At 37.7% G+C, this 13,250-nt stretch overlaps 1 protein-coding gene across 5 annotated transcripts in view; it reads left to right on the top strand.

Annotated features, from left to right (window-relative positions):
• DLC1 (DLC1 Rho GTPase activating protein) overlaps positions 1 to 13,250 on the top strand; it is a 409,459-nt gene that overhangs the window by 111,463 nt on the left and 284,746 nt on the right. The window contains exon 5 of one of the 5 annotated variants that reach the window (XM_057537475.1): positions 11,810 to 12,134. The exons of the other annotated variants lie outside the window; for them this stretch is intronic. Coding sequence (XP_057393458.1) covers positions 11,810 to 11,914 — 105 coding nt within the window. The 3' untranslated portion in view covers positions 11,915 to 12,134. Of the gene's footprint in view, positions 1 to 11,809; positions 12,135 to 13,250 lie in introns of those variants that run through there. 5 annotated transcript variants of the gene reach the window in all.

Here is a 13,250-nt window from a genome sequence, read left to right as displayed (position 1 = left end):
TATTTGTAAAATAAGTACTGGAGGAACAGAGAAGGTGTTCTGCTGTGTATAGTAACATCAGCTTCATAGAGAACACAACCCCACTAGTTGCCATGTGATAGAGAGAATTCTAACAACCGGAATGAGAACCTCAATCATTTGGGCATTTGGGAACCCCAGCTAGATAGTTTTGAGTGTATCCTAAACTATCTAAAGGAATGTTGGAAGATACTAACATTCATATCAGAATGTATTGAATGTTGGAATTACAAAATAACCCTCCTTTGAAGATGTTAAAAACAGCAGAAATTATTAACCTTCATTATTGTAATTGCTACAAGGTGAAAAAAGACAAATATATCTTAATCCAGCTCAAGGTGGCAACAGTAGCTCTAACTCCACAGACCGAATACACCCCTAATCTTTTCATCATTACCACCAAAATATCTATGAGATAGATGAGGGTGGAGACAGCAGCTCATGGAGGGGGTGGGAGCTGAGGGCAGGCTGAATGCCAGAGACTGCCGACTCCTCCCAAGAATGGTTCAGAGTAAATCCTGCCTAAATGCTGCTGTAGTGTGACCGAAATAAAGCTTCAGGAGTATGTCCTGACTGCAAGTTCATGATCATTTCTAGATGACTTTAAAAAAGAAAGTACTCCAATGCCACAGTCAACCTGATATTTTAGCCTCTTTTACCAACAATTTCAAAAATTGCATGGTCAGTGTAACCTATTGTTGAAGAAAAAAAAAAATCTCTCAATGTGACTCTGAAACACAACTGTTTATGCTATAGTCAACTTAGTGAGACACTTACATACAGTCTATTATCTTTCTTCCCTCTGGCATGATAGAAGCAAACAATAATTTTTGGGTCTGACATTCACTTGTCAATAGTATTGTCGTCCCTAAAAAGCATAAATGTTTTGAAGTGGAGGTAAAAAGGAGGGTGATGACATTGTGTATGAATTTTGACATTACATTATTTTTAATGAATGCTGTTAACGTTTAAGTCATTTAAAAACAGGATCTTATTTTTTTCCTTTTTTCACCCAATGAGATATGGTCTAATCTGCTATGAAACTATAAAATGTTGTTGGCATTAGTCCCAATTATACAGCATATTAAGGAAATTAAGGCTGATCCAAGAAAGAAGAGAGAAACCATCAGAGGTTCCTCATAATTATTTTCAGTGTAAACCAGGTTTTATATCTAAATGCAATCACATATGTCATACATGTGATCATTAAGCTAAAGTCATTATGCTTGTGACATATTAAATGGTAGGCACTAAAATTGAAAAATAGCATGTAGATTCAGGAGTCCAAATCACATCACTCTCAAGTATCATTTAAAATGCAATTCATATGCAGAATTTTAGTAGATGCCTATTTTGTTTTACCAGGATATTATTCTATATTTTTGCTTAAGTGATTATCAGATTTTTTTTAACAAAGCTAGTGATTTTCTCTAATGCTGCTCACTATTTAAAACAAAATAAAGGGATAAAACATTGTCTTTTTTACAAATGGGAACTGCAAATACTCCTTTTTACTGAACTCTTGGGGGGAAAATGTTAGGTAACATACAAAATTGACTAGCATTTAAAGAGTATTTCATAATGTCACATATGATAAGTAAAGAAAATAGCATAGTAAAAGGAAAAATGACACACATAGAATTCTTAAAGTTTAGTCTGAAACATCAAAAAATTTGAATTAGTACAATTTACCACTTTGCAAACAAAAATGTAATGGTCTTAGAAAAATGCCTTTGATTGTAATGCTTTTGAATGTGGCAATTTAATTTTGACATAGCCAAGCAATAACATTAAAGTAAGTGGATTTTTAAAGAAGTATTTATTCACTAAGATCCTCATTGTTTATGAGAAGAAAAATAAGCCAAATCTTATAGCTTTTTTAAGGAAAGGTGAGCCACGAGAGAGCTGGGGAAAATATGTTTCTAAAAAGGAAATCATTCTGTGATTATTATAATGAGATATTTCTTAGAATTCTGATTCTAAAGTGTAGAGGATTCCATTCACATATTCTGGATTTTGAAATAATAAATATGTAATTCATTAACCTTGGGCTTTGAAAAAGAGAAACATTTTTCATAACCATTTGCTTTTCTATTTAAAATTATTCAAAATTCTCTCATTTCTTGTGTTTGAAGATACTGACATCTGTTTCCAATCTATTTACATGTTAATTCATGATAGTCTTGTTCGGGATGGATTATTTGATCTCCACAATAACCTCCTCACTTAAGACTCTTCACTCAGAATCTAGGAGTTTCATTGTGCCAAGAATAAGTACAACTTGCATCCAGATATACTGATCCTTAATACTAAAGTCTGAGCACATGGTGTTTAAGTAATTTTTTGAGTTGGAAAAATTGTTTTTATATTTTGTTTGTGTTTCATTTATAATAACCTGGCTAATTAGACATCTGGAGCAGAACTCCTACAACCAAAAGTATGATGGGGAAAATGGAACATAAAGATGAGAAGCCAGTAAGAATTGAATAGATTCTGTTAGGGCAAGAAACAGTAAAAAAAAAAAAAAAAAAAAAAAAAAAATCTCTGCAACCTAAGATTTGGTCATATGAATAGTACTTTTGTATGTTATCATCATTACAATGAGGAAAATTTAGTTTTTCCATGTGCTGATGTTACTTCTCGAATCCAGCTCATATTTTCATCCAAGAGAAATAACAACTTCCAGTTATTTCTGGGCAATGTAAAATGGCAAGCCAACGGCATGCCACATCACAGCAACCAAGAATATAATTCATAGCATTGAGCAATAATAATAACCCGTAAGCCATTTTCACAGAGCTCTCTTCATCTCAAACAGAGTTGTCCCCAAGTTCTAATTATATATTTGGTGTTTCCATTCTTTTTCTGGTTCCCTACTTTGATTCTCTGATTGATAATTAATGATGCCCCTGGCATTTGGTGGCCTCTACCCTCACTTCTCAAAGACAGTTACAGTCAGTTGAAATGCTTAACTGGGGATTCCATGTGAATATTCAGTAGCCATTGTACAAAGTTTATACAGAGGGCTTTTGTGACTATAGTTTTGAGCTGTCTACCACATACCAGATTTCTAAATGAAAAAGTAAAATCAGCAACCAAGCATTTGAGTATTCTGAATATCACACATCTAAACAGTTGGTGTCGTAACAAAAATATGAAGAGTGTCATTTACTCTTTATCTTCACTCCTTATCTTTTTCAAGGCACAATCACTTGAAAATATCAATATTCTTGATATTCTGCTTATTTAATGAGAATTTTATATGCTAGTTTCTTTTTTTTGAATGAATGAATGGTTCATATTCCTTAGATTATTGTTGCCACTCTCACTTTTTCGTGATTCTCTGTTCTTTCCACTGTGACAACTTGGTGTAATCCAGGCAACTTCTGAATTAGTAAACTGCTTCAAAGGAAATCAGTTGACACTCATGAAAACAGTTGTTTCCTTTTTACTGTAGATTGCTTTATCCGTTTTATTTTGTTGTTGTTCTGCTGATTCATGTTGAAGGCCCTACCTTTGTATAAATACTATAGTAATTTACTGAATGGGAATTTACCACATTAGTCATTCTGTGAAATGCAGAGAATCATACAAATAGGCAATAATAACAATAAATCAGTGCTGTTCAGACTGTGCACTCTGGGCACCCCCAGAACTGCCTTCCTCTCCCTACCCCAGCCAGACTTATTTACTTTTATCCCTTTTATATATTGGCCTTCTGAATAAAATCCTCTTTGATCAATCCATAGCATTAATTTTGTTTAAATGCCAAACTAAACGAATTCTACGGGTGAGAAAAACATTGGAGAATTTTTTCTTGGGTCCAGATAGCCTCTGATTTCCAAGAGCATCCTGGCGAAGTTGACTCCAGAACTTCTCTGTTGCTAGGGCAACAACCTCCGGGTGCCAATAAGAAACAAAAAAAGTGGGAGAGAGAGCAGACTCTGGATCGGAGCAACTCGACTTAGCCTGGGTCTGGAATTCTGCTGAAGCAGATTATTAAATTCTATATTGCAGACACTGAGCTGTAGATAGATAGTTTTACATTATTTTTTACTGTCTATTGGGGAGTAAAGTCAGAATTTTATATAACTTTTAATAGATAAAAACATTTAGAATTCAGAACTAGTAGAATTTCCACTTAAATGTATTTCCTAAGTAAATATTAACTAAGTATTAAATTTTACAGTTTGAATTTCGTGAATATATCAAAATCGTGCAATTATTTCCCTACTTATAGCACATCTGTAGTTTTTTTCTGTATTAAATACAGTATTATATAACACTATGATGATAGTTCTACAAATATTTTTATCTGAATTTCTAATATCCTCTTATGTAGTTACATAGACTAAAAAGGACTTGCATATTTGTTAAAGAGCAATTTTTTGTTTCTAATAATACTGAACTTTTAAAATATTTATTAGAACACCTTAATTTAATCAGAATGTAAAGAAAACTATTACTAGCCATGTGTAATATATCTAAGTGATGTATTCATGTCCTTATGAAATTATTCTACATTTTATTAAACAAAAGCCTTTCTAATTAATAATGTAGCTGAACTCTAGTACTATTAATGTTGTGAACATTAATGTTATAAAACTCAATTCTTTTTTTTTCCCAAAAAACTATAAGAACTCACTATGGCTATGTGTAAGCCACTGTGCTGGACACTGGGATAGAATTTAAGAAAAAACAGAGGGGGGAAATGACATGATTGGAATCTTTGGAATCAGACCCAAGACCAGGAATTGCCCGGGGAAGCTTTATTGGTGAATGTTCTTGGGAGACAGACATGCATAGAAGTGAGGAAGGCAGAACTGGTCAGAGAGCAGAGTTGGCTGAGCTGCAATGCAGTAACAGTTGCAGCCTCGCCTAACTCTCTGCAGCTCTCTGGAGCTTGGGTGGCCCTTCAGAGTTGTCCCAAATTGAGACAGGGAGGCTGGATCTCTGTATCCCTGCACTCTTAGGCTGCCCCTAGAAAGTGATGTAGTCTCGAATGAGGCAGTTCCTTGCTGTCAAGGGCATCTCCCAAAGAGGGAAACAGATGTAGCCATTGGCAGCCACTATTCCCAGGAGCAGGGGAATCGGCCCTGGAGGGGGAATCTGGGAGTAGCTCTGCAGTCTCCACCACACATGTCATGGCCTTCACCTTCATGGGGAGCACTCTGTGATGTAAGCAAACACGTGGTTAAAAAAAGATGTAATAAGTACCAAATTAAAGTTATGCCAAATCTAAGGATTAAATGTTTAAGAAATGTATTAGTTCTGTTAGAGAAGATGGGAACCCTTAGGTAAGACTTCCGAGAGGAAATGACAATGGAATGTGGTCTTTAATAATAACTAGGAGTTTCCCAGGTGAGGAAAGGGGAAAAGGAATAGAGTGTAAAAAACATCAGAAAACAAACAAAAAAGCAGTCTGCTCACAGCTTATTGGTAATTGAGTAAAGAATGGGGTACATAACTATACCTGGCAGAAAACGTATCTAGAATAGCCTTTGGGCAAGTTTGTGGATAACTTTCAATACCCCATCCAAAAAATCCACTTTAAGGGAAATGCGAGGATGGCTTTTAAATAAGAAAACAAAATGATTTGATTTATATTTTAAAGAACTAGAACTCCACAAATGCAGGAAAAAATGGAATCAGAGTGTAGGGGGTCTAGGAGGCATCGAAAGGAGGTAGGAAGAGCAGATAAACTTTTGTGACAATGATTTAGGCCAGGGAGAGTGATGACCTGAAGGGAACAGCAATAAGGAACAGGGAAGATACACTATTGGAGGTAGAACTGATAGGGTTTGAAAACTGAGCTTTTGCAAAAAAGATGAGAGAAAGGAAGGATTAAGTGTGGATTCAAAATTTGTGTCTTGAAAAAGTAAGACAATGATAGGGTCGTTGACTAAGATAAGGAATAAAGAAGCAGAAGTAGGTATGAGGAGAAAAAGCAGTGTTTTTTCTTTAAATCAACCTTATTAAGATAAAATTTACATACAATAAAATGTACCCATTTTAAGTATACATGCTTCCAGGATGTTTTTGATAATAATGGAAAGAAGGAAAGACAGAGGCTAGCAGAGGAAGTTTTATTGAGGGAAGATTTATCATCTTTTCTTGCATTGTTTAATTTTTTTAGGAATGTAGTCTTGTTAAACATGTACCACCTAATGGAAGAAATCACAAAACAAATTAATTTTTCCACAGCAAACACCCATGGCAGCTACTTTTCTCCCTCCCTGCTTAGACAAAAACTTAGGGACTCTCATGGCTCTTTCCAGATATTGTTAAGTAACACAATCATTTTTAAATTCCAAAATATGGAATTTTTGGAATACTGCTGTCTTGAATCAGAAATGAAAAAGTTCTGTCCCTATAATAATCAACATTTCAATCTTCCTTTCCTGTAAGGCTCTCCCCTCTCTTCTAGTTTTGTTCTGCTAAGGCAGGTGTCTGCTTGCAGCCAGGGAAGATTGGGGGTGGAGGGTTAGCTTCCTTTTGCATTCTAGCTCACCACATACATCACTTGCTAGCAGCTATGTCAGGGAGGTGAAAGGGAGAGGAGCACAGAGAAATCCTCACTGGAAGAGCATGAATGCTCTGTGGGTCTAGGAGATATTCAAGGATCTCTCACCTGCTGTATCAGTTATCTTTTGCTGTGTAAAAAATCATGTTTAAACTTTGTGGCTTGAAACATAATTTATTACTTCTCATGGTTTTTAGTAAGTTCGGAATTTGAGAGAAACTCTGGTTTAACTTAGGGTCTTTTATAAGGTTGCAGACAGGTGCCTGCTGGGATGCTGTCATATAATAGCTTTACAGGGGCTTCAAGATCCACTTGTAAATTGACTTATGTGACTGGCAGATGAGTGCTAGAAAATTGGTTCTTCTCTATGTGGGTCTCTCAGTGGGGCTACTTGAGTGTCCTCATGACATGGCACCTGGCTTCCCCCAGAGTGAGTAAAAGAAACCAAGGAAGTCAAACTGGCATGCTTGCCGTATTCTATTGGTCACACAGACCAGCTCTGGTTCATTGTGAAAAGGGACTAAACAAATGCATGCTTACAAAAGTGAAAATTATTGAGGGCCATTTTGAAAACTGGGTACCACAATTTGTCATGTCTCTCCCACATGCAAAGACATTCACCTCCTCCAGAGGCCCCCTTAAGACTCATCTCATGACATCTTTGCAAAGTCTGAGGTCTTGTCGTGTAAATCAGATCCAGGTTCCGATGAGACTCTTTAGGTACAGTTCGTCAAGTACAGCCCCTCAAGTATAGTTCCTCTTGACCTGAAGACCTGTGAACACACCCAACATACAATGGTATGACAGACACAGCATAACCACTATAAACTTCCCCATTCAAAAAAAGGGAAAATGTGAGGCACTTAGAAGTCACTTGTCTATAGAAAGTCTAAAAAACAGCAGGGCATATGCTTGAAGGTTCTTGGCTGGGAATCATTTCTACTACTACGTGGTTTCTGGTTCAGCCTTCTGAGATGCCCTTAGTTCTGCCTCTTGATTCGTTCCTTTTTCTTATGAATTGACCACTGTTTTTACAGCTGAGCAGTTTTCATCTTGGTTTCTGCCTGTAGAGGGTTGGGAGGTTCATGGCCTTCTATTGCTTTTGCACTGTCTCTGAATCTTTTGATCCAAGATGGAGATGTTTCTACTAGTGCAATCTCTTTAAAACTTTGTACATTTCCTGTTTGTCTTATCAGGGCTCACTCCATTAGATAAAAGCCACACTTACAAATCTCTTCAAGATAAACCTTTCTCTACCTTAGACCCCCCTATTGAGGCTTCTGAGAGTCAACGCCCTGGTGATTCTTAAAAACTCTATTATTTAATGTAAAGGATCTGTGACATATACCCCAGAAACCCTTGGAGAGCTTTTTGTCTGAACAGTTCTCTGAAGTATTAGCTTAGATATATCTGAGGACTTTACCTTTAGACCATACTGTCTTGGCTGTAACCTGGATTTGATCTTACCCAGAAACCACTTAATTTTAGCAACATTTATTGTCTGGAGAGACTGGGAAGAAACAGAGACCGGGAAGAAACTTGTCCCTCCCCTTTTGCACTTTAGTATAATAAGAAGTCAGGCAGCACCTTTAACCCAACTTGGAAATCTCCTTAGCTAGATTACTAAGTACCTGAGGTACATTTTCTACTTTCCACATTACTACACAACAGTACTGCTAAACTTTCTGCCACTAGATAAAAAAGATCCCTTTTCTCCTAATGACATTTTCCTTGCTTTTCTTTAAACTATAACTGAAAGCTTGCTCAAAGGCCATCCAGCTTATGCTTATGCAACAGTATCTTTGACGTCCTTTAGTCTTTCAATATCACTCCCCTCATGGTCCATCTAGCATTCACCTGCCACCCGAACCCAAAGCCACACCCACATTTTGTCAGTTTTTAGGTTTTTTGTTCTAGGAGCACCCCATTCCTAGTGTCGAAATCTGGATTGGTTATCCATTGCTGCATAACAAATCAACCCTGATTTAGTGGCTTAAAACCACAGTGATCATCTGGCGTGTCTCATGGTTTCCATGGACCAGGAATGCAGGAGTAGCCTGTTCACGCAGTTCTATCTAGTACTGTAGGGCCTCTCATGAGGTTGCAGTCATGTGTTGGCTGAGGATGGAAGATTCACCTCCAGAATGGCTTACTCACATAGCTGGCAAATTGCTTTTTCTTTGCATGAGTCTCTCCATGAGACAGCCTTAGTGTCCTCACACCATAGCAGCTGGCTTCTCCCAGAGTGAGCAACCTAAAAGACCAAGTCAGAAGCTCCAATGCCTTTTATGAACTAGTTTTGAGAGTCCCACACCATAACGTCTGTTATATTCTATTGGTCGTACAATACTGATCAGCGTGGGAGGGGACTAACCAGTGCATGTGGACCAGGAGAAAATGATCATTGGGAGCCATCCTGGACATTAGCTACTGTATCTCTAATTCTCTTAATGTAACTATCTTTTCTATTTTTGCAGGTCCCTTATTTTTCCTGCAGCCCCTAGGAATGTAAGGACGTTTTTAGCTTCTCCCTGCTGAGGCCAGTTTACACCTCTAGTCAGCCCTCTGAGCAGGTCCTTAAATGATGCCATGGGGTACATCTGAGATCCATAAGAAATACTAACACTGCCTTTTCCCTGAGCAATCTAGGAATTCACCTGATACTAGGACAGCCACTTTTCCTTTGGCTCATCCCCAGCTAGGCCGCCCAATCAGGTCTTGTCAGGCTCCCGTGGACCCCATGCTGTAGCGACACATATCCTCTCCATGTCTGAAGGATCCCATTGAAGTCCCTCTAACCAGCCTTGAAATTAGAGCAGCCTCCCTACTCACCTTTCCTTATAGGGAAAGATGTGGGAGAGAATTCATAGCACCCCCAAATCTCTCTCCAAAATCACTTTATCGCAAATATCTTCTGATTCCTGATGCTATTCGATCCTTCGGGGGAAATTGAGAGTTCTCTAATGCAGTGGTTCCCAACTTTTTTGGCACCAGGGATCGGTTTCGTGGAAGACAATTTTTCAATGGACCCGGCGTGGGGTGGTGTGGGGGGGGATGGTTCAGGCGGTAATATGAGTGATGGGGGGGATAGGAAGCGGCAGATGCAGCTTCGCTCACTAGCCCGCCGCTCACCTCCTGCTGTGTGGCCCAGGGGTTGGGGACCCCTGCTCTAATGCTTTCTCCTCCAAATACTTTTTGCAAGATGTACTTTTTTTTTCTGTCTCACAACTCACTTTGATATCGAATCTGTCACCTTAGAGTTTAAATCACAACTTCAATTTTAACATCCTATCACAGGGATCTGTGTCCTGAGCTGTGATTATGACTGCTAGGGAACACATTTCCTCTCTGCTGCTGTCAGAGATAAGAACACTGAGCAAGATGAAACCACAAATTCAAGGTTATGGTTGTACTTTTTTGTCAGTCACTGAAACTGTATTCAGACAGGACTAAAGATAGGTACACACAACCCAAAATTGAATGAGTACCACTCTTCAGTTCCTTGACAGGCCCAGCTAAAGGCAGAGCTTATATCCCCCAAAGGAGGGAAAAATATTTAAAAATGGGTTTTCTTTAAAAACATTAAGTCAGAACACAGGCTGATCAGGTGACATGTTAAAATATTACAAAATAGTTTGTATGTTGACTAACAATTGAGCTGTAGATTAACAAATTTGAACACAATAAAAAAAAACTGATGATGACAGAGGTTTAAAATGAATAATTGTATTCTTGCAGAGAGAATAAAAAGTGTTTAGCAGTTTGCCTAGACTTTCACTTTTTTCTGCTTTGGGGTCTACATGACATAATTTTTTGTCTATTATGGGGCTTGATTTCTTCTTCCGCTCTAAGAAGTACTGAAGAAACATCCTTCCCATAAGAGTCCATTTCTTGGGAATTGTGTTGGGAAAGAGGTCCAATGCAATGACCAGGGATGGACCCTGCCGGGCCAGGAGTACTGGACGTTCAGTTTGGGGCTGAACTCTAGAAGCTTCAGTAGCTTCTTGGGATAAAGAAGGATGGGTTTCAGCAATAAGTACACCTGTTGGGTCTCAAATGGTCAGATCAAGCATGGATGGAGAGAATTAGGTCAGGCTGATTCAGGGGAGTAAAGGAATATATTCTGACTAGGGAGATGCCTGGGCAGCAGGAATAGGCCCCAAGGATACCTGCTTATATTCAGACTCAAGCTGATAGACTATTTTTTAAGCTTTTTGAAGTAATAGGATACTAAATGTAATTTTTTCTTACAAAATGCCTGAAAACTTTCATTAAAATATTGCCATCAGGGCTTCCCTGGTGGCGCAGTGGTTGAGAATCTGCCTGCTAATGCAGGGGACACGGGTTCGAGCCCTGGTCTGGGAAGATCCCACATGCCACGGAGCAGCTGGGCCCGTGAGCCACAATTGCTGAGCCTGCGCGTCTGGAGCCTGTGCCCCGCGACGGGAGGGGCCGCGATAGAGAAAGGCCCGCGCACCGCGATGAAGAGCGGTCCCCGCACCGCGATGAAGAGTGGCCCCCGCTTGCCGCAACTGGAGAAAGCCCTCGCACGAACCGAAGACCCAACACAGCCAAAAATAAATAAATAAATAAATAAATAAATAAGAAAATCCTTTAAAAAAAAAAATATTGCCATCAAACCAGAAAATAATTATGTGGCGAAAACTATACGATGCCAGGCACAAAATTTAAATCATTTCAATGTTTTTCATTAGTTACATCATGTATTTATTTATTTTTTTTTACAATTATGCTAGCATATTTCTGAGTTACATAGAATAAACAACATTACTCATTTAACTGGCTTGAAGAATATTGTCATAGTGGATTGTCCATAATTCCATTTGCTGTATAAATTGCAAGGGACATTACAAGGACATGAGCTGTATGCTTCCCTGTGCATCTTTTCAATTCAATTCGTTAGTAAGTTACACACATAAGGGAAGTTCTGTTACTCTTTCAGGCTGATGTAGGGCTTTTTTTTTCTTTTAAATATTTGTAAATAAATAAATTTACGCCTAGATATATAGATAGATAGATAATTCTCCATGGAAGAATGTTTTCATGTTTTTTAAATTGTGTTTCTATATAATGCATTTACAGCATACAAGAACATTCCTTCAACCCAAACAGATATTTTGGAGAAAAATTCTAACACATTTAATATCTTTCTGGAACATAAGTTTGAGTTCCATATGTATTATTTTAAGATATTATTTTTACTTCAAGAGAAGTAAAAATACACTACTAACTAAAAATTCTATCTAGAGGGACTTCCGTGGTGGCACAGTGGTTACAAATCCGCCTGGCAATGCAGGGGACACGGGTTCGAGCCCTAGTCCGGGAAGATCCCACATGCCGCAGAGCAACTAAGCCCGCGCGCCACAACTACTGAGCCTGTGCTCTAGAGCCCACGAGTCACAACTATTGAGCCCATGTGCCGTGTGCCACAACTACTGAAGCCCGTGCTCCTAGAGCCCATGCACTGCACAAGAAAAGCCACCACAATGAGAAGCCTGCGCACCACAACGAAGATCCAATGCAGCCAAAAAAAAATAAATAAAATAAATAAATTCATTTAAAAAATTCTATCTAGAGATAATTATTGTATCTTTCAAAGGACTTTCTTCTTTGATGAGAAAATAGTACAGGTAGGCTCTTACCATTACTCGTTATTTTTCTTGGAATGAGGAAATCTTAGACCTTGAAAAGAATAATGTACAAAAAAAATTAACCCTAATTAAAATAGTGTCATCATTAAGACCTTGAACAATAAAAAGCATGGTAATTGCTCTATCTTGCTTTTTGTTTTCATGTTTGCTTTGTTTTGGTTCTCTTTTTTCTTTCAGAATGCTGCCATCTTCTGGTCAAATTACATATCGCTTCATAAACAAAATAAGAGATCCACACTATGAGGCAATTTAGGTTATATAAATTCACCTTTTATCATTAGGAGTCACCTATTTAAGAATTGTGCCTCCAATGTTCCAAAACCAGAGAACTTTAGGTGACTTTTCAGGAACTTTAAGAAGTTAAATTCACAGAGAATATTTGAGGACTTTCAATGCTATCAAAAAATGTATATTAAAAAAAAAAATCCCACAAGGACTCAGAGGCAAAGAATATACAAATCAATTTTCACTGCAAAGTAAAGGAGCTGTTACAATGGAGGATTACTGGACTGAATGTCAAAATTATGACATAGTATGAGTGTGTTTCATGTTTGGTAATTGCAATCATTGTTGCTTTTGTTGTGGTCATCCATGTACAATGCTTGGTGTCAGTCTATTTATCTCTTGTAAAAATAAAATAGTGTGTGTGTGTGTAAAAAAAAAAAAAAATGCATGGGTTATATGCCTGAAAGATAGAATATAATTTAATCTTTCTTTAAAAGGCAAGGCAAGGAAAATATTTTAATATCATTATACTTTACTGGTGGAAAAATCATGATTCCCTGAAATGTTACATAATGTTTTGTGTAAAATGGGGAAATTTACCAGAAAAGTACTATGGTAATTTGAAGGCTACATACTCATAGTTTCTTCTAATTCTAATTTGTCCTTTCCTGGTAGTCAGCAAGATCCTAATGCTTTGCTTGACTACTCAAAGAGGTGACTTCTTTTCACTAAATTAAATCAATTTCCATTTGCAAAAAAAAAAAAAAAAAAATGTATATTGCACAGAAAATGCCAATGGAAGTACAGGTAAG

This window comes from Balaenoptera acutorostrata, chromosome 21, assembly GCF_949987535.1.
Source record: "Balaenoptera acutorostrata chromosome 21, mBalAcu1.1, whole genome shotgun sequence".
Lineage (NCBI taxonomy): Eukaryota > Metazoa > Chordata > Mammalia > Artiodactyla > Balaenopteridae > Balaenoptera > Balaenoptera acutorostrata.
This window is presented reverse-complemented; position numbering and strand designations above follow the sequence as displayed.